Source organism: Setaria viridis, chromosome 3, assembly GCF_005286985.2.
Source record: "Setaria viridis chromosome 3, Setaria_viridis_v4.0, whole genome shotgun sequence".
Classification (NCBI taxonomy): domain Eukaryota; kingdom Viridiplantae; phylum Streptophyta; class Magnoliopsida; order Poales; family Poaceae; genus Setaria; species Setaria viridis.
The window spans coordinates 23,829,372-23,855,725 of NC_048265.2; the positions used below are offsets into that span (position 1 = coordinate 23,829,372).

The 26,354-nt window shown below is 46.4% G+C and overlaps 1 protein-coding gene across 2 annotated transcripts in view; it reads right to left on the reverse strand.

The window, feature by feature from the left end:
* The window catches only part of LOC117850985 (serine/threonine-protein kinase TOR), a 34,178-nt gene extending 16,090 nt beyond the window's left edge, over window positions 1–18,088 (reverse strand). For both annotated transcript variants that reach the window (XM_072292821.1, XM_034732879.2), the window contains exons 1-20: window positions 17,779–18,088; window positions 17,610–17,665; window positions 16,474–16,812; window positions 16,325–16,399; window positions 14,540–14,712; window positions 13,230–13,328; window positions 5,897–6,056; window positions 5,628–5,771; window positions 5,347–5,519; window positions 5,076–5,271; window positions 4,811–5,008; window positions 3,163–3,315; window positions 2,444–2,565; window positions 2,249–2,348; window positions 2,082–2,177; window positions 1,852–1,982; window positions 716–818; window positions 444–626; window positions 274–366; window positions 127–162 (exon numbers count right to left, since the gene is read on the reverse strand). In XM_072292821.1, coding sequence (XP_072148922.1) covers window positions 127–162; window positions 274–366; window positions 444–626; window positions 716–818; window positions 1,852–1,982; window positions 2,082–2,177; window positions 2,249–2,348; window positions 2,444–2,565; window positions 3,163–3,315; window positions 4,811–5,008; window positions 5,076–5,271; window positions 5,347–5,519; window positions 5,628–5,771; window positions 5,897–6,056; window positions 13,230–13,328; window positions 14,540–14,712; window positions 16,325–16,399; window positions 16,474–16,812; window positions 17,610–17,665; window positions 17,779–17,824 — 2,676 coding nt within the window. In that variant the 5' untranslated portion in view covers window positions 17,825–18,088. The remainder of the gene's footprint in view (window positions 1–126; window positions 163–273; window positions 367–443; window positions 627–715; window positions 819–1,851; window positions 1,983–2,081; window positions 2,178–2,248; window positions 2,349–2,443; window positions 2,566–3,162; window positions 3,316–4,810; window positions 5,009–5,075; window positions 5,272–5,346; window positions 5,520–5,627; window positions 5,772–5,896; window positions 6,057–13,229; window positions 13,329–14,539; window positions 14,713–16,324; window positions 16,400–16,473; window positions 16,813–17,609; window positions 17,666–17,778) is intronic.
* Window positions 18,089–26,354: the final 8,266 nt, after the last annotated feature.

A 26,354-nucleotide genomic window follows, 5' to 3' on the forward strand; every position in this document is an offset into this window, starting at 1 on the left:
TAGAGAACATAGAGCCTATCTGAAATTTTTGAGACAGTATGGTCAACACTATTGTGTTTAAACATATAGGCATCAATTAAATGAAATATATAGAGGGCACAGCAAAGGAAATTGATAGGCTCTCACCTTTGGTAAGTACGGAACACAGCCAAGGCCCATTGACTAGATGCCAAATTTTGATAGAGAAAAAAAAACGAAGTGGTTACAGTGTTGGAAGAACAAAAGGTTGTTGAGGAAAATAATTATCACAAATACAAAAGGTAGAAATATTACCTTAAAAATAAAGATTAGGGAGCCAACCACCATTTGATGGTAACTTGAAAGGGAAGGATCTTGAAGAATTCGCATGAGAGAACTAATTGCAACCTAGCAAAACAGGGAATAAGGTGAAACAGGCTAACATTTGAATTTCAGAGGTCTAATGAGGGAACATAAAACCATACAGTTGAATAATAATCCTCAGATGCCGAAAAAGATGGCCAGAAGTCAGTTGGTAACTCTTCCATGGAAACAATATGCTGTGCAGTCTCAATTGTAGGCCGTAGGACCTCTCTATGTTGACCAGGTAGATTATGTTGATTTCGCTTGTGTGCATGAGGGTCCAATGCACCCATAATTCCTAAAACCTGAAAGAAAACACATATTGATAATTATTACTCAGCCAGGAACATTCCACAATTTCATGAAATATTAAAACGGAAATCAAACCAAATACCTTCAACACTTCTAGTCTAGTTGACCATTCCAATTCACCATTCAACAACTTCAAGAGTAAGCCAAGCAATAGCGGATACTCATTATAGGGGGCGATAACATAGCTGGTGATCACCCATGCAAAAGAACATATGTCATGTCAAAAATGCAGTAATATACTTAGTATAGAATGTATAACCACATAGGCTTTATCACACAGCTATCTTCAATGTTCTTAGTGGAACCATATGATGGGTAGGAAAGCATGAAATTTAGGGAAAAGAATGCAACAAAGGGAAATGGAACACATGCACAAATGGCAGAAGCAAATGACTAGAAGCACTACCCTTGTCTAGTAGACACCACAGCAACCTCAAAGAGACAAACAAGAAAGCTGCAAAAGTACTAGGAAAATATCCAGCACAACCAACCAAAGAACTGCTTCTGTGCATGATATCAAAATTAAGTTGGTGGCAAAACCATGAGTGCGTAAAACAAATACCTTAGTAGACCCAAAGAGTTATTAATGCCATAACTACAGTTTTAGACCACAGAACTCTATACTCCCTTCAGTCACAAATATTGACATTGGGGATTTTGCAAACATACCATGAGGTCAAACCCCAGTTTGCTATTTTAGCACTGAATGTTTCAAAAATTCGATAGCAGGTGGCACCATGACCCACCTGTAATTGAGACACCATATGATAAAAGAGCAAACTCAGGGTTTCACCAGTGGTATATTTTGCAACTCTCTCTGACAATTTGGACGACAAAAATGTCTCAAAAGCCGAGCTTTGAGACTGTTTTCCATTAGAACATATCCATTAAATCCAATGAATTTATGATATTATGAATACTTTTTAAAACGAATCAACACAGATAGTTTTCATGTTTAAACTACATATTCCTAATAATATTGGCCGTTAAAGTTTCAAAAGTTTGGCTAGAACGATGTTCAAAACAGTAAGGATATGTGACTAGAGGGTGTCTATAAAATATGAACAAATAAGCTCAAAGTAGCAACAAATTTCCACAAACAAAATAGGCAAATACTAGTTGCAAAAATCTTGCATGGCAGTACAGTACCGACATAGGGAAATGTGAAATACATGCAACTCAAGAAGTATGCAAAATAGAGAACAAACAAGTATTTACCCTGTGCTTTGGATAATTTGTCCCAGAGTTGCTACCGCCACTTCCCTTTTACTAACAGCACCTCCGTCTAAGAGAGCATCCACAACTACTGGCATCAGCTCGGGAATATATTGCCTCATAGCAAAACCACCCTATAACGCAGAGCATAATGGATTAAAAGTTGTGCCAGTTACAAGGACATCAACCATCAGCAAATGGATCAAACAATACGACATGGGGGGAAGACTAACCACTTTGGCCAGTTCTCCAACAGTAGCAAGCACTCCCGCAGCAAGCGCATTATTAGCATTTGGTCCCGTTCCTTCACATAATCTAGTCACTAGCGCCTGAAACCAAAAAAAAGTAAGAAATAAAATTTACAAAATAAACACTAGTACTGATCTCACTTCTTGCTAACCTTGTGAACTGGAGCAATGTAAGGAAGAATTAGCCGCGCACAGCTCCTAATTAAGCAACCCAACAGTCTAGCACTTTCCTCTCTACACTTGCTATCCATGCTGCAAATGATACAGACTTTCATAAGCAAGATACTAAATCAACATAATGTAACACTGGAAACCACACTTATTATCAGAAATTTAGTGGTTAAAACCTCTGGTCAAGATATGTGAGCAGCTGTATAAGATAGCGACGAAGGGCAGGCAGTACATATGCAGGATTTTTTTCAGACAATCTGCCAGCAACCGAAATTGCCAATTCTCTGACATCATATTCCTAAGAATTCAGACAAAGATAGTTTGTCAACATTCCAAAGGGTCATTGTACTTTAAGAATGTACTATAGTACCAGATTTTGCCATCATGGAAACCAGAGTTTAATTTTGCAGCTTAGAATTTAAGACACTCCCAGAAAAATACAATTGCAACTGCATGCAACTGAAAGTAGCACCACCTCCTTATAGAATGAACCATATTGAGCACCTGTTTCTGGTCAACTAATTCACAATTCTTCTTCTAGTGAGAAAATCATAGTTTACTACTTACTCGTGGTGGGGCCTAATAAAAACTTTAAACCCACTATTGACAGCCAAAACATCAAAATGAAGTAAACCATACATCCTATTGCATTAGAAACTGTACTAAGGAGATCCCCATAATCTCTAGCATATAGTTTCTACAATATAATTTGATTAAATACGTAGTTCCAGATTAATTTGTATAAACAGCAAAAATAGGTGTTTAGATGTTGTGTTGAAGCAGCTGTTCTAGCAGGCACCACAATAAAGGATAAGCATGTTTGAGGGAAAAAAAATAAAGGATAAGCTGGTCACAGATCTAACAAGCCCAAGTAATGAGATAAATATCAGTATACCTCATCATTTAAGGCAACAAAAATGGAAGTCAAGATGTCAGCTTGGGCCAAAAAATCATCAAAAGCTGGATTCCGATACAGAGCCTTGAAGACCGAACTTCTAACACCAACATCAGCATCAGCAACTGCAGCAATAAGAAGCTTCTCCACTATCTGCAGGTGAAGGTAAGAATGGCAACAGACATAATAAACATAACATCAATCAAAATGAGCCATGGGAATTATCATCATAGGGAACCTATGGCAAAAGAACACAAAGTGCATGACAAAGAAAAACCAAGTCTCAGCTTTTTAAGAATCTCATGGTGAAACATCTTTTCGGATGTCCAGACTGTACGACTTGGCTGTCCAACTAGTCCAAAGCAGGGATTAAATCCACACCAGAACCACATAATTACACTGATCATACAACTTAGTTGTACAGTCTGATCATATGTATCCCATTTATATATGAATTGTACACCCCCCCCCCTGCCTCCCTCTCCTCTCTGCTGATCTCTTACATGCATTTGGTACAGTTTCATAAAACTATAATGTTCCACATGAGAAATTTAACAGAGAATCTGCATCCATACCACCACTTAAAGATGAACTTTTCATCTATACCACCAGCTTAGTCAAGGACACGTGGGGTCTGGTCCTACATGTAATTGACACGGGCTGATAATATAGATGAAAAGTGCACATTGAGTCGTCATGTGGGTGAAACTATTCCTTGAAATAATCATATCTATTCAGTGAAACTGGTAATAACTTCACAAAGGACATTCAATGCAGTAAAAAAGATGCTATTGCCCTTTATGTAAAATAACTAACAAATTCTATATTGCTTCAAACCAAAGCATGTGTTAATTGATATAGTTGGATATTCCAATGCCTCTAATATGCAGCTTAAACCATAAAGATTTGTCAGTTTAAGAATTGTCAAGTTAACGCATTTATTAAATATACGGTATGAAAGTTGCATTCATGATACTATCACAGTCAATCCATATTGTGCAGCAGAATAATAGTGTACATCTAAGTCACATCAGAATATGGCTGCCAAAGGGCTAGATCGGATAAACGTATACTTTTTTAAACAGGGCCAGGTTGAAGCTAAGTATGATGTATTGGGCCATGTTGAGGCTAAGCATGATGTATTTCTGCTTAAAAGTACAAAACAACTGCTGCAATGCCACCCTTTTTTTTTTCTGCTAACAGTTTATAGCAACATAAAGTTTGTAAGGCCCTAAAAATTGTGTTGCATGGCAAAGTCTACACACAATAACTTCATCTCACATAAATTCTTGCAAGTCCAAACCATCTGTGGGCAACAGAATTAGCGAAAAGAAAAGGAAAGGAAGAAGTGTGTGTGGTGATGCAGTACGAGTTTGATATGATAGTTAATGCGGTGATGCCTAAGTAGTATAGAATATTTCAATGAAACATCTGATAATTAAAAGCCTAATAAAAGGTGTGCTTCACCATATGTTACCATAGTAAATGAGATTAATCTGCAGTTAAATAAAGTTTTTTTAACATTATGACTTATGCATTCAGGTTACTTGCTCTTACCAAAAGCACAATATTTGAGTACAAATCTACTGCTACTAAGCCAAAGTAGCAATGCTTAAATACATGTTGAACTATAATTTTTCAGACAAACCTCCTCTACAAGTCGGCGGCGCTTAGCTCCTCCCATACGATTTGACCTATTTGAACTGAACTGTGAACTTGAGGAAGCAGAAAGGGAGTGTGCAACTAATTTGCAACAACACAATGAGGCAGCTTTTCTGGTACTGCTATCTTCATCTTCCAGATAGAGGATGACACTCTCTCTAGCGAATTCCAGGAGCTCATGGCCCTGAAACAAATGTGTATTTTTTAACATCCACACACTACCATCAGTCAGCTTAAAGAGCATTTCAAACCTTAAAGTTGAAGTTCGCTAGAGTCCGCAGTGCAAGTTGCACAAGAACAGGACTACTAGAATCCACAAGCTGCTGCAAACTGTTTGACCGGCTTGCTCGACCAACAGAAGCACCTGGCCTTATAGATGACTTTGGTAGTGCTTGAGATATACAATCCAATAAACGCTCCTGTATTGTGGGCAGTAAAGACGGGATGCTGTACGAAATGATGAAGTCACATAGCAGCCCTTCAGAGAAGAAAACAAGAGGAACTGAAGCAAGGAAAATTTACCTCATGCTTATAGACTCGAGTGCCTCTACAAGTTTATCAGAAAGACCAGCAGAAAACATAGCATCTAGCAGTCCGCTACGAATATGAGGTTCCATTGCAGGACCCATAGCTTTTGCAAAGCTTCCTACACAAGAAATTGCCTCGAGAGATGGCCTTCCTCTGCGCGGGGCAATCTGCAGATGCAAGGTCCAGTAAGCATGACAAATTTCAAGTAAACACCAGAGTGCAATAGGGCTGCCAAAATTGATTTCATCATTTCATATTTACTATGCATTTCGTACCGCATCTTGTAAATGTGAGGTAATTGCTGGTAAATAGGGCACAAGTTCAACTCCCAGAGCTCCAGCCATCTCTCCAAGTGCAACAAACCCACTGGCACGCTCGTCTGGTGTACGTAGAACAAAAAGGATATGATCCATGCAAATCTGGGAGGGAGAACAATACTTGTCAAGGTACAGCACAGTTTTAACATCCCTATCTTTCTACTATAAAACTAGATACAGTGGGGGGGAGGAAAGCTACAAGAGAAGAATTATGTACTGAGAATAACCTTCAGGTAATTAGTCACAAATCTGTCACGCAGGAAGTGGGCAATTCGAGGAAGAAGCGATGTTATACTGCGGCGAACAAGCTGATCTCGGTGCTTCAAATAATCGAGGACTATATCAGCCACTTCTCTGTACCGAGACATCATAAACTCCCCTGTATTCCTATTGATATTTCATGCAGAAAAATTTGAGGATCAGATATTGAACATTGTTGCCAGAACTAAATTATATTGTTTTACACCTTTCATGCTATCATGATATATCACTGATCACAAATTTACATAATCAGACATGCATCTCATAATTGAATAAACAATTAAGTGTGGAGAGGATCAACTAAGGATAAAACATTCTTCAAAATGACTATTAATACTTTTTTTTCTCGAACACGCAGGAGAGCTGTGTATCATTATATTAAGAAGAAAAGGGTTTATATAAACCCAAAGATACAGTACCGGTTTTTTAGGGCAAACCCGTACAGAAACCCCTTACAAACACTGATATAGGAACCTTCTATATAACACACCAACCCAAACACTAGACCAAAGACCAAACTACTCTTGTGGGGGCACTAGGGCGAGGAGATGTGAAATCCCTCGAGCCCCAGCCATACACCACAAGTGCATATCATTTCTTATGGAGGACAGGACAGAATTCACCTCAGGCGGCAGTTTGTCGAAGACACAACGATTTCGATGATTCCAAACAGACCAGGCCACCAGAATTATGATGGAGTCAAGCCCCTTCCGCACCTGACCATCCACTGTACCACTCACCCTTGCCCACCAATCCTCAAAGGAGGTATCCTCCAACTGAGGAGATAAAACCTGCAAGCCAACGCTCTGGAGTATGGTAAACCACACTTGGCGGGTGAAGACACAAGAGACCAGTAGGTGATTGATTGTCTCCTCCTCTTGCTCACACAAAGGGCAGCGCTCAGGATGAGGTAAATTCCTCGGGAACGTATCTGGTGGAAACCATCTACCCCGTGCAACCTTAGAAACTATCAATCAAGACTACAAGATGCTAATCCAATGGTGGGATTATTTTGCACTAAACCCCCCACCCGCCGGCCACTTTTTCAAATCCCCCCTGCAGCCATGCGTCCTTTTCCCCCTGCACCTCTAACCATATTCATTAGATTTGCATCTTGTGGTCTTGATTGATAGTTTTCAAGGTTGCACGGGGTAGATGGTTTCCACCAGATATGTTCCCAAATTCCTCTTGGCAAGACGGTCGGCTGTCCAACGTCTGTTGTGTGCTACCAACCACATAAAAAATTTACATTTGCCCGGTGCCCATCTCTTCCAAATCCTTTCATAAGGGCTGAAAAGAGTGGCACCAGTGAATAGAGCTTCATAGGCAGATTTTGCTGAATATCTCCCTGAAGCCAGAAACCGCCATACGTGCAGGTCTTCTACCTCTGGCTGCAGTACAACATCAGAGATCAGATCCCATAGCCTAAGAAATTCTGACAGGACCTCCATGGTGAGTGCCCCTCTTATGTCAGCAACCCACTTCATCTCTGAGAGAGCCTCATGAACATTTCTTTTCTTCGCTCTTTTAGAAACTGTACCAAAGAGGTGGGGGCAAGTTTATCTACACTCTGACCATGCAACCACCTGTCTGTCCAGAAGAGTGTATTCTTACCATTACCAACTTCTGACATGATGGCCACTGAGAACAAGGCCTTGACTGAGTGTTGGACTTGGACAGGGAAGATAGCCCAAGGCTTGTTAGGTTCTGTTTTCTGCAACCAGAGCCATCTCATTCTGAGAGCCCAACCTAGATGCTGCAGGTGAGAAATACCAAGTCCGCCTAGTTCCGGTGGGCGTGTGACCTTTGGCCAAGCCACCAGGCAATGTCCTCCATTCACCTCTTTCCTTCCTTTCCAAAGAAACCCTGTTCTGATCCTATCAATGGCTTTCAGGGCCCAAGGTGGAAGGTCCATAGCCATGATCAAATATATCATCATAGAGGTGAGCACATACTGTACCAGAATTTTTCTCCCTGCCCTTGTTAACAAATCAGCCTTCCAACCAGGAAGTTGGTCTGCTATTCTGTCAATGATTGGTTGGACTTGAGCCCTTGTCAATTTGTGCAGGGAGAGGGGTACTCCCAGGTATTTGCAAGGAAACTCAAGCAGCTGGCAAGGGAGGTGTTCCTGTATTGTTTCCTTGTCTTCCTCTCTACATTGAATAGGTAGAACATTACTCTTCGGAATATTGGTCTTTAATCCCGAGGCTTCCCCAAACAAACACAACAGATCCAGCATGATTCCAATATCATTAGCTGACGGCCGGAGAAAGATCACTACATCATCTGCATAAAGGGAAATTCGATGCTGTATGTCCCTTCTGGTCAAGGGCTGTAATTCTTCCTCGGCAGCCTTATTCACCATGTAGCACAAGACATCCATGACCAAGATGAATAACATTGGGGACAGCGGATCCCCCTGTCTAAGACCCCGACGATGCAAGATTTTCTCACCAGGAATACCATTGAGGAGTACCTGTGTGGATGAAGAGGCAAGAAGTCCGCTAATGATGTCACACCATATCGGTCCAAATCCCAATTTCTTCATGACTTCCAGTAAAAAGGGCCATGACACTGAATCAAAGGCCTTTGTTGTATCCAGTTTCAGTAAGATCCTTGGTTGTTTCTGTTGGTGGAGAAAGCGTGCAGTTTGTTGGACAAGCATGAAGTTATCCTGTATGAAACGACCCTTAATGAACACACTCTGATTGGGAGAGACCAACTGGTCCAGCCTACTTGCCAATCTATAAGCCAAGATTTTTGTGATGAGTTTGGTGAAGGAATGAACCAGGCTTATTGGTCTGAAATCTCTGATGCTTGTGGCCTCCTCTTTTTTTAGGCAGCAGGGACATGTAGGCTGAGTTCAAGAGATGAAAATTACCCAATTTTCTGCTCCATATGGCTGAAATTGCTGCCATCACATCCACTTCAATGATAGGCCAACATGCCTTGTAGAAATTTCCAGTGAATCCGTCAGGCCCTGGAGCCTTATCAGAAGGTAGCGCCCTGATGGTCCTCCACACCTCCTCTTCAGTAAAAGGAGCCTCTAAATCAGACAGGTCAAGCTGTGGCATATTTAGCTCCTCCAAGTTAACAGTGAATTGCCTGTCAAAGCTCTCTCCTAGGAGGTTGCTGTAAAAGTCATATATGTTTTTCTCCTTTTCCTCATGTCTTGTGAGTACCATCCCATCATCAGAGGTTAGTTTACTAATAAAATTCTTCCGCTTGCGGTGCCTGGCATGCAAGTGGAACAGGGCTGTATTAGCATCTCCTTCAGACAGCCAGTTAATACGAGACCGGCTTCACGCTATGGTGCGCTGCAGGGATGAGAGGGCTAAGGAATGAATCTTGAGCTGATTGCGCAACCACAATTCTTGACTAGAAAGGGGGCGGCATCTTGTGCAATTTCAAGCTGGTGTAGCACCTCCCTGGCAAGACCAAGCTGAGAATTGACATGACCAACCTTTTTGTGGCTCCAACTTTGCAGGTTTTTGACAGTAGCCCTGAACTTCCTGGATAGAGTGTCAAAAGGGAAACCAGATGGTGGAACAGATGTCCAGGCAGCTTCCACTGTCTCCTGAAAACCTTCCAGCTTGGTCCAGAAACCTTCAAAATGGAAGCGAACCTTCCTGGGCTTGATGTCATTAAGGCCAAGGAGGAGCGGACAGTGATCAGAACCATCAGTCGCCGCACTTTGCAACAGGCTGTTTGGAAAAATCTGTTCCCATTTGGTGGAACATAGCATTCTATCCAACCTCACCAGGGTAGGGGACTCCTGTAGGTTGGACCAGGTGAACTTCCAGCCATGGAGTGGTAAGTCATGCAACCCCAGATCATTGATAAGCCGACGGAATCTGCCCATCATTGCTCGGTTCAGGTTTCCATTGTTTTTATCCTCAGCTTTAACAATCAGGTTGTAGTCACCCAGAACTAGCCAAGGTCCTTGACAGACCACCCTTATGTCCCTTAATTCCTGTAGGAAAGAAACCTTGTTCTCATCTCCCTGAGGTCCATACACACATGTGAGCCACCAAGATAGCCTGCTGGCTGGACTGAACTGAACTGAGACACAGAAATTGTCCACCCGAGTAGCAGACGCAGGACCAAGAGAATGGCACCATGCCACTAGAATCCCTCCACTGGCTCCGACTGAAGGAAGCTCCACATGATAAGAAAAATCAGTCCCAAGCATTGAGAGGAGGGTTCCACGAGGAATCATATTCATTTTCGTCTCCTGGATACAAACAATGTCAACCTTAGATGCATTAACAAGAGTTCGAACAGAATCTTGGCGTGCCCTTGCGTTGAGACCCCAAACATTCCAACATAGGATATTTGACGGGTTCATGATCACAAGCAGAAAATACAAAACGACCAGAAGATCAGTGAAGTGCCATGCAGCCCCCTCCACTGCCAACTCTTCCTCATCAGGTGTTACTCAGCCAAACAGGGCTGCCAGTGCCTGAACATGGGAGGCAGTTAGGGAGGACTGGGTGAATAGCTTGCTGTATTCATCCAATGCCTGTTGATCAATGCCTTCGGTTTCCCCAATAATATCCAGCGCCCGCATTACTTTCTTCTTGTTTCTGGAAGAGGCCGAGTTGCCTACAAGTTCTGGTTCCATTCCAGCAATTCGACGACTGCGGTGTGGAGGAGCAGCAGGGGTTCGAGCACGGGTTCTAATCCTGTCAGTGCACGGGGTGGGTAGAATTCCTGTCGTCCTCTTTGTTAATCTTGCCATGAAGCTTGTACTTCTCCCTGGGGATGGGGGGGTGTGCCTGACAGGGGATGCTGGCTCTCTTCTGCACCTTGAATAAGTTCGTGGGAAACTTGGCACCAGAGGTGAGGGGACAGGCAGGCGTAGTTCAACAATAGCTCTGTTAGCAGCTTGTGGAGAGTGCACAGGACACTGAGGCATGGCTCGGTTCTTCGCTGGGTAACGACAGGGAGATCAGACGACCACACTGCTTCCAGGGTGGAGACCAGGTACTGGCCTCGACCATACCAGTGGGTTGGGCCATTAAGTTGCTTCCATCAAGGGGGTTCGCCATGCCGATAGGATCCTACTGGGCCTTGAGTGGTGAAGGTACCACGGGTGCAGTATCAGGCCCCACCAGGACCGTTTTGAGCCCTTCAAGAGCATTCTCCTCCTCATTAACTTCATGCGGCAGGCTTGTAATTGCTGTTGCCGCCTTCTCTCTGAAACTGGGCGGGTCTAGGCTGACCGCTTGGGCCAGCAAGCCCCCCTTGATTGCGCCTGCCCATTGTGCACGATCCACGGGAAGCGAAGCCGACTCTGGCGCCTCGCACTCTGGACCTAGGGCAGCCATCATCCTCAGTGGAGAGCCCCATCAGGCAGATTGCCAGCCGGCGCACGCTGAGCGCGCTCCGCAAGGGGAGGAGATGTCGACGCCTCGCGCTCCGGGCCCAATGAAGCCGTCGCCCGCGGGAAACCCGGAGGTGAGGCCCCTTCGGGCGAAGAGGAGGGCGTCGGGCCTTCAATGTTACGCGGGGCACGCCAGCGGACCCCCGAGACAGGCGCCGGGACTTCAATGTCTCGCGGATCGGAAAGGTCACATCGGGGAATCCCCGAGACAGGCGCCGGGGCTTCAATTGCTCACGGAGAGGAACGATCACGCCACAGGACCCCCGGGGATGCTGCGGCCCCGTTTTGTCGCGCCACGTGGGCAAAATCCGCTGGAAGTGGACCCAGCAAATCATACGCGGTGACAACGAAGACCTTCACTGGATAAACCAGAGTGCGCTTCACAGCTTGAGGATCGTCGACCGCCATTGTGGGCTCCAGAATTTCAAGTTCCATCTCCGAGGGGAAGACGGATGGAGAGGAGCACCATGCGGACACCCGGAAGGAATCCCGACAATCAGCCGTATCAGGATGAATGCCACTAATCCAACAGTACTCATTGAGGAGGAGCTCTGCAGTTGAAAGTTCCCAGGCGTGGGCTAGGATGCCTTGGATGTCGACCTCGACAACGAACGAAAGCGCCGCCAACGTGGACTGAAGAAAACGAGTCCATCTCATAACATGTAGCCTGATGGAGGAGGTGATGATCGGTCGGCTGCCGTTGTAGACCCTCTCCAAAACCCTTGCGGTTGGCAAGATCAAGAGGAACCTAGCCGGCCCGAAACGTTGTAAGGCCAACAAGGTTACCTCGATCTCAAACCTACCAGCAATGGTGGTCAGGATGGAATCTGCACTGCCATTGAGCACAGTGACGACCAGAGCGCGAGCGATGAGGCCGTCATCCCTTTGTGAGATGCTGGCAGATCGATCCAGGATACGTCGTGGCTGGGCTTCGATCGGAGAATTGTCCTCACTTGAGGCCGCCGGAGATCGAGCACGACCCTCGCCATCCTCCTGAACCTGGCCAGCTTCCTGCCCTAAGTTGCGGCCCCCTTTCCGACGCTTCCTGTTCCGCCGCCTCCCTCTAGGCTCCCTCTGGAGCATCTTGTTGTGTCGCCATGATTACAGGAGAGGCGGAGACGGCCACTGGGGTTGAAACCAGCCGCCAGACCAGCAAGCGAGGCCTACACGAGTTTGGAGCAGGAGGTTGACGAAGGCATGCGGACGAGCGATAACCGAGGCCGCGGCGACGAAAACACCTTGTCTTCAACCGGCAATCAGCCGCACAATGGCTTGGAGAGAAGCAATTGAAGCACTTTCCTCTCAAGTCCGCTGGAACTGGCCTCCGGGGACGCTCCAGACGTTTGCTTGGCCGACGATCCCGACACCTCACCTTCGTCCAGCCGTCAGCTTCAAGAACATGCACCACGCGTCTTGTGGTGCGCCCCTCATCACGCAGAACGATACGAGGTGCCGCTCGCGGAGCTCCACTTGAGACAGCAGCCGAGGCCACCTGGTGTGACGCTACACCACGAGCCTGTGAGGCCGCCGCACGGGGTGCGCCTGCAAGGAGAATGTCCTTGAACGAGGGGAGGAAGTCACTGCCAGACTTGCCGAACGCCGGGAAGCTGTCAGACCACCTTTGGGCCTTGGAGCGACCCATAGAGATGTAGGTAGGGGTGAGAAGGGGCTTTCCCGGCACCGGGGGAGAAGAAGCAGCCGCACAGGCGGAGAGCACAGCTATGGGAGTGGCCGCCGAGCCCAGAGTAGGCGACGGCGTGGGGCTGGTGGGAGGGAGGGTGCCGGGAGGGGAAGGGGCAGGGGAGGGGAAATCATCACTCTCCGTAGATTATCTCAGGTGCATAAATGACTATTAATACTGGTGTTAGTTTTTTCCTAAGAATAAGAAAAGCATGCAGATAACCAGTAAGTACCTTAACAATTCTCCAACAGCCAATAATGAACCATGAATACTATGAACAGAAGCATTCCTGCCAAGTCCAACTTGTGCGGCTTCACACATTCGATAATACCTGATAGAATCATGAGATCGAAAAATAAGACAAACTGCTATGGTTGTATAGCAGAAGTGCATTGGTGAACAGTTGTAGTAAATGATGTGCTTTGGACATTGTCACCGATAATCAGCAAAAAAAAAAGCTCACGAAAGCAGATAATTATTCATAACCTTTAGTCCCAAGAAAAGAACCAATCAAGAAGAACCCATCCACATTTAACTTTTGAAGATGGAAGAATTTAAATGTCAACATGCTCTTAATTGTTGACAAATGAATTTAGGAATTTAGACCAGTAGATTAGAAAATTTTGGTTCAAGTTCAACTGCTCAAGTGATCCTGGTTTGCAAAAGCTTAGATAGTCATAAGAGCAGCTGCCTTGGATCATATATGGGTTTGCATGTAACAAGTTACCAAAAGCTGACCTCTATTTTTGTATCTAGTAAGTCTGCAACTGTGAATACGTGAACCATTTTCCTACCAAGTGAAATTTTGGCAATCGAAGTACTATCAGTTAGGAAGCTAGCAATCAAAGTCATTGTTTGACATGGGTGACTTCTTGGAGCCGCAGTTCTAGCTGCAGGAGCATGATTCCATACACACAGCAGCAATAAACACAACACGGCAAGATTTATGGTAGCCCTTTCTAATAATAAAATACAAAGTGCAACTAAATTTCTATACAAGAGTGTGCAAGTAATTCCAGCAAAATGTGGAAGCTACTAGGTTAAAGAGACAATTAGAACTCATCCATGTCTACATCAAGCCCAAAGCAATTATTAATGTTTAATGAAATATTTTTTATTCCTTTATTTTCTTTCACAATTATCATTTTCAGTTATTCACCTTGGTCAACTCTTGAGTCTGGATAGATTATCAAATACACATTCTAATTGCAAACAACTTATTCTAATTGTCAATTGGGTACACTTGCCAATTCTAGTTCATTTGTACACAATTATAATTGACAGCAAGTTCCGAAAGCAAGATCAGATCACTACTTCAATGGTTAGTCCTCAGTAAATTAACAAGATTGCAGCCGAATTATTATCCAAGTTAAATAATGCATGCAAAAATGATTGGTCATGTAAAAAGAGTGGATGTAGAACTATTCAAACTAAATCTACATAACCATATAACTGATTATCGAGTTAGAAACATATCCTGGTTCTCTTGACACATTGATACCAAATTTGCAAAAAGAATGTGTTGATAAAAATTAGGCTTACCACTGTACACGCCAACGAGTCTCCCGTTTTTCAATAACATGGAGACAAGCACGCAACGCTTCCACTGCTCTTTCACGAACAGCCTGCTTGGGGTCTCTCAGTGCTACCCATATAGCATCAACAAATTCAGGAACATGAACATTGAAAACTGTTGATGCATTTTCAGCCATCTCCTACAATAAGAAAAAATGTAGATTTATACAAACTATGGAGTAGTGCATCTGGGAAATTGGCACTAATTTCAGATATATAAACATGATATAGAATATCAATAAACTCATAAGTACATTTCCTACATATTTTTCACTGACATGCATGTACATGACTCAAGTTCTGTACAACGGTACAAGGTTCATTACAGGGAAGATGGTAGATTTGGTGAAAAAAATGTATAAACAATAAAATTAGAACATTAGAAGTTAGCCCATTTCCCTCTGGGTCAATCAGAAATCTTCTTCCACATCCCATTGCACACTATGTGCTAGAGGTCAGAAATTACAAGAGGAAGAATGTGGGGGCAAAACATTGGAACCACTCAACTTTTCATTCTGTGGTAAATTAAGAGCAAGGGATTAAGGCATGACATGGATGTAAACAGCAGCATGTGCATGCCTAATAGAGGCAACATTAGGATAGAGCTTTATAGGGTGCACGATGCTTCAGATCTATCTTGAATCTCCAATTTGATTTTTTTAGAAAGAAAACAAATTAGAGTTTCTTGATCAGGCTCCAACAGGTTACAACATAATAAACCCCATTAAAAAGAAGAAAAAGATGAAGGCATACAAAGCAAGCTGACAAGGTTCTTAATGCAAAGTGTTTTTGGTAGCTCAGTGGCCAATTTTCCAGATCAAACGGTCCCTCGTGAAACAGCCTTTTTGTTTAGTTGATAATAGGTGATTTTACGAGGGATAACAAACAAAAATTGCAGATTGAGAGAACTAGAGTTTGCAAATTCATGGGCTAACATCCTACTCGGCATTTGCTTTTGGTAACTGTAAAATATTTCATTACACATAACATCCAATTATAAATACTATTGACAGCTGTGTCCAGACAAATTGTGGTTTCTCTTCTACACATTACAATATCTGACTGCAGCTAATTTACTCTATTATTTGCAACAAATTATGTTCTTAGATTCATCATAATAAAGACCCTCCAAACTGACACTTAGATGATTTACTTTATGAAAGCTTTTAAACCCACATACTACTACTATTGAAAATGGTTATAATGATATTGGAGTTCATAGAGAAATATAGTGCTACTTCACACCAAGTAAAGAGTTAAAAAAAACAGGTTTTGCTAACATTTCTTAAATAAGGGCATGAGGCGGTTAAACATCTTTCAAATTTTTTAAAACAATTATCAAGCTGCAACTCAACATCTGTAGATTGCCTCTACAGCTAATTTAAGCGTATACATCACATTTTTGCATGAGCAATTGTTTAAGACCATATAGCATGAGTATGGACTGTATGCAAAGCGTTATTTGCTTTACTTCCTATTTATTATCGGGTAGCGGGAAACGGTTTAATGCTTTACGATTTTTTCTAGTGAGAGTGAGAAACTAGATGTAGTATATCCTGTTTGGTCATGCATGCATGGTGCAAGATATTGAAAACAAATGAATTAAATGTACACTACTGTACAAACAATACCACCCATGTTTAGTAACATATGAAGTAATAGCAAGGAAGATGAAAAACTATATGACAACATTTATGATGGAAGGCTTATTTGCATGTAATAGATTGCAAAAGGCTGATCAGTTCAACTTACTTTGAGAATAAGTACTGCTGCAAATCTACGATATTCCACTCGATCACCACCCAGCCACCCCAAAGCTGTTTTAATCTTTTAAAAAAGAAATATCATTAACAAAATGAAAAGCATAATTTTCAAGCAAATTTGGAACAACTACGGCTTACCTGTCGTTCCACTTCATCTGCAGTCATTGCTCCCCCTGCTTTTGCTAAATGACCCAGCACTGCGCTTGCTGGAACTAGGATTTCAGGGTCACGCTTCACGTCAAATACGTTCCTCAAGAAGCTGGCAAACTTAGAAACTTTGGAAGCACCTTCTCCAAAGGGCATATCAATTAAGGCATCAATAGCACGGAGAGCCAGTAAATTTTCAGCGATATCATTGCTCTGCAGTAAACTGGATATCTGCTCATAAAGCTGATCCATAAACCTTAAAAAAGCTTCACCACTAAGATCTCGAGCTTCCTCCTCAACATGTTTACGTAACGCAGCAGCGATGACATCCTAGCAGCCACCAGAAAATTCAATTATAAATAGCTAAGGAATCCAAAAACCAAGAAAAAAATACAGTATACAGTTCAAAAGGAAGGAAGTATTTGCTGATGAAACAAAAGAACCATGTCAAACACCAAAGAGTTCTGAGATTTAGCAGTCTGAAAAGCTTAAAGATGGAAATAAAACCCCGCCACTCCACCAGTAACAAGGTTACCGAAGGAATATTGCAATCAATGCGTAAGGCATATTCGAGGATCATTCTCTTAACATTATCATCCTCATCAAAACAGCAATTCCTCACGGTCTGCTTACTACACCTGACAGACTTTTGGACACCTGACCAAACCCTATGCCGAGAACATAAAGAACCAGAATCTTCCGGGCACTAAAAGACCGCAACCCGCACACTACTAATACCACCATAAATGCAAGAAGCTCACCAGGCTCATAAACCCCAAACCTCCGACATTGTCACTAGTGACTACTGATGCAAGCAGATAGAAACATCGCATGCAACAACAACAACAACATTAATTGATCCAACCATTTTCCATTACGAAGTTCAGAACAGAAACCCTCCTTATTCATCCATCCACCACTACACAGCACTAGCGTCATGCCACACAACAGAGCTAGCGGCAACGCACGCGCTCATTTAAACCACAGTGAAATAGCGCAGTGTCCCCAACCAAACCCACACAACAGAGCAAAACCCTAGCCCCAGGCCTAGTCACAGAGTCAGGCTCTAATCGAGACGCGGAAGTAACAGAATCTCAGGAATCCGGGGAGGAAAGCGAGGCACGCACCGCTCCCGACGAGATGTAGGCCGCGATGTTGAATGCGTGGTCCTTGGCGATCAAATCTGCGCGAACGAGACGGAATCTCAGTTATTTTCGGCGAAACAAAGTGACTCCGCGGGCGCAATGGACGCGGAATCCCGGGGGGGTTTGTCGCGGGGGAGGAGGCCGGGCGTACCTTTAGGCTTCTTCCCGATCTCCGGGAAGTGCGGCGAGGGCTTCATCGCGGCGGCGACGGCGGCGGCTCCAGAGCCGGCGCGTCGGCGAGAGGCGGAGGCGGAACGGGAGTGAGGGTTTAGCTTGCGCGACCCCGCACGGCAGGACCGGAAGCGGGATCCTCTGATTTCCGGGCCCCCACGTCACGGACGCAGCCTCTCGATTGGGAGTGGAGGCAGCGTGGCGGCGAGCACGACGACTCCGGCGGCCGAGACTCCGCCGCGGGTGAACTCGTGCCCCTGCCCTCCCTGGTGCGAGAGGCGAGAGCCCTTCCCGTTTCGTTCGTTCTTGTCACGTGAGCCACGCGTGGAGCCGTTGGATGGAATGGACGGCGGATGCGGCGCCGACCGACCGCAGGGACGTGACGTCGGGACCCGACCCCGGGAACGCGGCCCCTGCTTACCAATTGTGAAAGGTGAAAATTGAATTGATGATGCTCGGTGGCATTGCTCATGCGAGGAGACAAAGCTAAATGAGAGAGATTATTGGGTCGCAAAATAACTATTTTTAAAGTTAAATTTTAGAGCGCGAGATAAATTTTTACTGTACAAGTTGTTGCTACCATATAACTCATAATATTCATTTTCTGTGCACTGATTAAGAAATTATAGAGTTACTATAAGATAATTTAGAAAATGGCCCATTGTACAAATTGTGTGTTAAGTTGTCTTAAAATTATATGTTCATGTGTGAACCGTCTATTAGACAATATTAATGTACTTATTTTAGTGGGAACAACTTTTTTGAAAAAAAGAAATTTTCCAATGTATTTGTACGTGAGTGTTTCTTGCTCTCTCTCAAATTTCACTTCTCCTGTCGCTTTCCAATCTAATGCTATGGGAGCTTCTCCTCTGCCTCCGTCGAGGTTAATGGTCGGTTAGAGGTGTTCGGGGTCAGGGATTAGGATTGCCGGAGTCCACACGGTCTAAAGGGAAGGTCACTGATGGAAGGCCACTATGGCAACAAGGGTGGCGACACCCTAGTGGGGTGGTAACGGACAACAGTGGGCAACCCCCCGGGTGGGGGTAACAATGGCCATCAGGCAGTGGTGGGAGGCGGCAGTAAGCAGAGTAGGGTGGAGGTTGCCAGCGTGGAGCCCCAGTAAAACGCTATCGTCCCCGCGTCTAAGGTGGGGAGTGTCTCATAGCGGCGGTGCAAGCAAAAGAAGCAGAGATGCTGAATATGGAAAGTAGGAGATGATGGATAACCATTGGATGTCAATCTGATAGGGAAATAAATTTTGAGTGTGAGGGGCTCCAAAATAGTTGAGTCTATTGTAGATAGCTCTAAAAGTTTATTTCAACATCTACTTGAGTTTTGCAATCAATCATATATTGTTATAATTTCAGCCTAAAGATAATTCTGAAAAAACAACAAAAGTGGAGATATACACAAAATAAAATGACCAACTAAGCATTAAGTACTCACCTTGAACATTGTGGTACAAGGACTTGTTGCGCAGTGATGCGATCCCTCTCGCCTTCAAATTCCCAGCGCTCCACCTGGAACGACGTCGCGGCACTTTCATACTTCTCCAGAAATTGGGAGGTTCGCCGACGCTTCTCACTGATCTCCTTCTCCGGAAGTTCGATGCGGCGTGCAACTTCGCTTTGCTCTCGCAGAAGTTGAACATTCTGGCGAGACTTGTCGAGCAAGTCCTGAATACTGAAAAATTGGTACTCAAACCAACACTAGCTACTCAGCCAAGACCGGGGAGTACAAGAGCTTAACTTAGAACTCACCTTGGTATAAGTTACAATGTGTCGGTTCATTTCCAGAATGGAGGTTATAGCCTGTGGATCCAGCAGGGGGCTCTCGAATACCTCAACTTATTTTGGCGGTGCCAAATCTTTAGCCACCAAATCCACCTTCACACCAGGTGCCAGGACCAGTCCTTGACTGAATGATGCCCCGGCCTCAAACGATGTCCCGATCGCCGCTGCAACGGAGTCAAGGGCGCACGCAGCCTCGAGCTTGGGGGCTTCAGTACCCGCAGCATTGACAGGAACTGCGTCCGGGATGTCTGATGCAGGAGGTTCATCAACTGGTGCAGCTTCGGGCAACGGCTCAGGAGCTGTAGTCTGGGGAGCCTGCGGGGCTACGCCCTGGAGGGAGCCGATCATGTCGCGCACCAACGCGACCGCTAAGGACATTGCGCTGGTCCCTACTGCCGGCGCCAGGTTCTCCTCTATCAGATCAATGACAGGCGCGGGAGCAGGGTCTGCAGCCGAGTGGCCTGCGCCATCAGTTGCCGGCTCTGTGCTCGACACGCTAAGGTCAACACTTGAAGATGTCCTGCACACAACAAGGCATAAAAACCAGAGAACGATTACTTGATATAAACACATTGTCAAGCTACTCACCAGGTCGACCGTCGAGGAACAAGAGGATGTTTCCCCACCAAGCGCATTGACATGATGCTGGGGGCTGGTACATTTGTTGGAGCAGGCGGCGGAATCTCCAGATTGTCGCCGATACCCATGGTAATTACTTCAGCAGCGGCGGCTACGCGGTTACCACTAGTATCCACGTGTCCTCCGCCAACAAAGACTTCAGGCAATGTGGCATCAGATACTGCCTTCGGCATCCTAACCGTTTCACTTATGTTCGTCTCTGACGAACCGGCTACACTGTCGGTAGCCACCTCTGCTTCCATGGCTACATGGTGAGTAGTCGTCTCCGATGCCACGGCCACATCACCAGCAGCCGTCTCCGCTGTGACAGTTGCGCCGTCGGTCGCTGCTTCAGCCATTTCGACTACATCATTGGTAGTCATCTCCGTGGCACCGAATACGTCATCAGCAGCCACCTCCACATTTTCTACCACCTCACCAGTAGTCTGCAGAAGAAAGAAATCAAGATAAATAGTCATGCCTTGACCAGACAGGTACAAGTGTACTCCTACATCAATGATTTGCTCTTCCACAAGGGTTATTACCGGCGGGGGCATAGAGTCGAAGATATGAAGGTTGCATCGGACCCTCTGTTTAGGCATGGCCGTTTGTCAGTTCTTCGGCAGCGGGGCCAGGTACCCAACATCATCATCATCCTTCACAGGTCGATTTGACGTGTCAGACGACGGCTTGCTCTACTTCAACGCATGCGACTACATAACAAAATTATCCACACTATCAGACTCGAAGCTGTTGAAGGACTCGCTTTCTTCGTCCTCCTCCTCTTCACCAGAGGACTCCCCTAAACCAAATATCGGCATTGCAGCTTTAGCGCCACCGGCACCAAGAGGAGGAGGAGGCAAAAAATACATGAGCACATCCTCCTACATAAGGAGCAACAAGTCGGAAAACAACAGATTCAGCAATACGAGTACTCAAATGACAATAGCAACGAGTACTTACTTCTCTTGGCTTGTTCCAGTGGTCAAAGTCCTTGATTACTTCCTCCACCTCGGGCACGCCCTCAAAATTATTGAACATTCGGCCCAGCCGCATCGCCACCTCTTCATCAGAGATATTGTCGGGCGACATTCTCGACGGATCGGTCACGCCCATGTACTCATATCCCCAAGTTGGGCGCAGCTGCAGTGGTTGTACTCTCCTCCTAAGGAAGCTGGCAGCCACATGGATGCCTGGCAACCCACTCTTCTTCAAAGCTGCTATCTTGCCTAGCAGATCGGGTAGTTGCATAGTCTCAGCACTTGAGCCATCGACTACTATACTTGGGGCGATGTCCAGTAACCTTGGGAAGAGACGGATCATGTTCTTCAATATATAACCATTTCTCCTTCCATCTTGGATGAGACTGGACTGGTTCATACTGCAAATACAAGTCTAAGTACTGCTCCCAGATCTGAAAACCGGCACCTTCAATGACCTGCATATTCTCCTAGCAGGGTTGCGGCTTCAGGCGGAAGATCTTGCGGAACAAACTAAAATGGGGCTGGATCCCCAAGAAGGCCTCACAGAGGTAAACGAATATGGAGATGTGCATAATACTATTGGGGTTGAGGTGGACAAGTTGCAATGAGTAGTAGTCAAGAACACCTCGGAAGAACTCAGAGGTGGGGATGACGAGTCCGCGCTCAACGAAGCAAGCGAATGTTACCGTGTCCTTGGGGTGTGTCTCAAACATCCAAGGATTGTCATAGGAGGACCTCCAACCCGCGACCGCCTTCTCTTGCAACAGCTTGGCGTTGACCAGCTCCTGAATCTCCACGTCTTTCATTGTGGATCTCTTCCAAGCCATGGCCTGGTTAGGCGGCGCGGTCTAATTGGTCACTCTGACTTTCGGCGGCGGCAGTTGGGGTTCCTTCCTTTCTTAGAAATCTTCTTCTTGGGGCTCTCCTTGGATCCTTTCTTGGAACCTACCAGCTTCTTCCCCATCCTGATCTTCACAAGTCTCTTCACGCGCATACGCTCGGGGGCTAAGTGAGGGGGAGGCAGCGCTGGCGGCCTAAGGATGGTGGGCGGCGGCGCTCGAGGAAAAGCTAGGGTTTCGAGGAAGAAGATAACAGATGCAAAAGAGCTGTGTGAATAAGGGGGGTAACTTCCCTTATCTTTTATAACTGTGGCGAAGTTAACGGGGGTAATGGCCTGGTGTTTTCACAAGATAGCCGATAATTTTGCATTCAATCGACAGTTACTAGATTCAACGCAATGGATAAGGGCTGACTGTTAGTTAATGGTCACGATGACCAGAGGTTGACCCTTTTACCTCCTAGAACTACTCGTGTAACGGCTCAGGGGTTGCGTACACCGTGCCCATTGGATAAAAATTTCTTTTTCTTCAAGATCAAGATGAAGATGAAACAAATGCAGATTGACCCTCAGCCTGATTCTTCGATTCAACCTAAGGCTCGGGGACTACTCCATATGGAGTGTGATTTTCATCGCACTTCCATATAAAGATTTGAAGGCAGACTATTCATGAGCAACGTCAGATAAGGCTAGAGTACCTTCTAGCTGCATGACAGTACTCGAAATACTCAGAGGCTAAGTCACAACAGAAGTACTCAAAGAGCACCAAAAACTAGTCGAACATCGTCTGCAGAAGTATTCGAGACTATTACATTTGACTACAAAGTACTCGGGGGCTTGTCGGTCATACATCCATGGGCCCACCAGAAGATTTGTACAGATCCATACAAGGAGAAGTACACCGAGGCATACCAAGACATGAAGACTACGGTACAGGGTAGCGTAGTCTACATGGACTCCAGAAGACTAGTGGTAGACAAGGAAACTACTCTTCCGAGTTGGAGTAGTACTCTGTAGTTGAATCTGACTAGTACTCTTGTAAAACAATTACCCTGTAACCCTGCTGTGGCGGATTCACTTCGGATCTACTTGGTTAAACATGATTTAGCCGCCTGATATGCGACGCTCATGCCTAAGCCGAGTAAACACGAAGTACCGTCGGATTTTTCTCCGATTTAACCACTTGAACAGGACCCTTTTAGGAGACTCACACGAAGGTGAGCGGTTCCAGAGAGTACAACAAGTCCACCGAGTTAACAAATTAACCACTGGATTTAGTTGCGAAATGAACATCAGAGTTTTACAGGATTTCGGAAAACAACAGAAGGTAAAACACTAGCGGAAGCAATCGTCGGGGTCGGACGTCCTGGTGAGGCCAGCCGGGACATCACTGATCCCTCTCCTCGCCGTCCGAGGAGGGATCCCACTCGACCGTCCAACCCGGAGGGAGCTGGGGCGGCCAAGTGCCAGCAGGAGAAGGGTCGGGGGCAGCAACTTCACCTGAAAAACAGGAGCCACAACAAGGCTGAGCTACTAAGCTCAACAAGACTTAGCCGACAGGAGTAAAACTACTCCACCATCCTAGACATGCAGGGCTTTTTGGCTGAGAGGTTTGTTTGCCAAAAGCACTAAGTAACCCTATTTTCAAGTGTTAGCTCCGATTCTAAGTTCTTTAACCAGTCTAGGTTTTGCAACCTATTCTAAGCAATCATAGAGCCAAATAAGGTATGTATATCAACAAATCCATGTCATCATCAGATTCCTCATTTACTCAGGGTGACATAGCGATCAAGCAATCTCAAACTGTGAGAGGCAGACGAATCGATTCGAGTTCTTTAACCATGCATGGTGAACCTAGCCTCATGACATCCGCGCACCCGGAGGTCGCTTCCTGTGTCGGCGTTCCCCATCAATCCCCTAACCCGTGTCGGGCCCATTTCCTTTGGTACAAGGTTCCACAGACCCGGCCTCTGCCGTTCTGTGACCACGCATGCCACCACGTGCGACATCCAGCAGGGGAAACTCCGTTCCAAGAACAATGGGGCGACCGCTCACGTCTAGGTTCAATCCGGTACTAGGCTTCCTCATCCCATACTAAGTATGAGGCTAGTACTTTCAAACACTTGATCACGAACACCACCACTGTCGGGCCTTAGCAAGCTTTCATAGACAGACGGAGCAACCATCCGGCCACCAAAGAGTTACCCAAACCCTGGCCCCGTCCATCGTCCTTATAGTTATAACAGAAGGGTAGACATCCAACTCCTATAACTCGCGAGTGACAGGGAATCACTCGGCTTTTACCGTCTCCTAATTAAGCAAGCAGCTACTCGGTCCAACAGCTAGTGCTCAGATCATAGGAAACTAGGTCATGCATCTAGGGTTTCAAACAACTCCTATACGTAAATGCACAAGCATGTTTCAAGGAAGGCATGCGCAAGTTTGGAAAACAACGCAGGGTTTTCATGCAACCGGGGCTTGCCTTCGAGCAAAGAGGAAGAGAACTGCTCGACTTCGGGGGCGGCTTCGGCTTCTGGGAGCAGGAGCTCAGCTACAACTTCGTCTTCTGGAGCCGGGTGTAGCTCGTAGAAGCCGTCGGCGAGGCGCAGCTCTACACGAATGCAATGCAAGAGTTAGCATAGACGGTTATTTCAACAGCAACACTTGCTCGCCTGAGCCCAGAAACTCGCGACAAAGAGCAGGAGGGTGGGGAGGTTCAGAGGAGCTGGTGGAGATCAAGAGGTGAGGGTTGGAAAGGAACTTGTGATCTGATCTTTGAACTAGAGGATGTGGTATGCTAGGGATCCTCAGACGCAAGCGCTGAAGGGTTCCTAAGTTTTACACATACACCCTCGGGTTGAAGAAAAAGATCACAGCTGAGCCCTCGGGCGAGGCGGATAAGGGTCGGCGGAACAGATAGGGTCGGGCGAGACGGAACCGGGGTCGGGCGGATAAGAGGGGTCGGGCGAAGCGGACTGGGGTCGGCAGCTTATCTTCTTCCTACAAGGAAAGCTTGGGGTCGGGAAGAAGCAGACTTGGGCGGAGGGACTAAGGCTTTGAACAACGGCTAAGACTGGCAGTGCTCCGGCGGCGGCGGTGCTTCTTGTGGATCACAAGTGAGCTTTTACGCAGCACGGAGGAGCAAGCGGCTGGGTGGCTTGGAGAAAACGGAGGGGAGCTGAGAGGAGAGTTCCTCAAGGACTTTAGGGTGTGGTGCTAGGAGCTTGAGCAGGGAGCAAGAGAGGTGGTGGAAGGCAACAATGACGGAGGGAACTCCGGCGGGCTTGCGCATTCCCTTTTATAGCGGCTGGGACGGGGAAGGGAAGCGGCGCGGGAGAGAGAGAGAAGGGGAGCGGCGCGAAGACCGGGGAAGAAGCAATGGAGTGCTCTGCCTGGGCGGCGATTGAGCGACGGGGGCGGTGCTGCAGGACTTCGGAGATGACGCCAGCGGTCATTGGGTTCTGGCGTCAGGGCGGCGCAGGAGCGGGTATGCTGGTGGTTGAGATTTGGTGGAGGCGGGCGTCGCCGTGCGGAAGATTTGATGGACGCGACCGGGTTAACGGCGCTAGAATCGAGGGCGCACAGGTGAAAAGACATGCAGCCGCGGGCGCGCGGGCGAGCGCGGAGCAACAGATTGTCGGGCGGCTTCTGACAGGGTGGGGAAAGGAGCTGTCGCTGCCGTGGTCGGGGTTGGCGAAGGAGGAATCGTCGGGTAGCGAAGACCAGGCGGCGCAACTGTGTTCGAAGTGACAGAAAAGACGGGCGACATCGGGCTCTGCGGCCGGGATCTGGTGGTGTGATGATGGGCGCGGGAGGCGAGGTGCTGCAGAAAGGTTGCAGAGGGGCTTCCGCTACCATTGGGGAAGGGGGCGCGAGAATCCATTCGGCCGCGGGTCAGAGACGAGGCTGAGCGGCGGGCGTCGGAGAAGATGAGCCACGCGGCGGGGAGACTCTGAAGCGAGCATGCAACTCGAGTGCACCTGACGCGGAAGATCTGGGGGGAAAAAGATCTCGCGGGTCCACTGGTCAGACAGAACAGACGGTTGGGAAGGACTTAGAAGGATCCGACGGTAGGCTGGTTTTGGCGGGGTCGGAACCGAAGCAAGGCGGGGAGGGGTCGGGTCTCAGGGGTCGGAACCGGTCGAAAGGTTGAACTTTCAGGCGCGGCAAACTAGACAGATGATCAGGGGCTAGGATAAAGATCAACCTGGGAGATTTGGGGTCGGTCGTCACACCTGGTTCCCCAATATATAAGGGCGGGCAGGGACCCTCTCCAAACAAGTTCAATCCAATCCAAGCAAACAACACACAGGATGTATGGTAT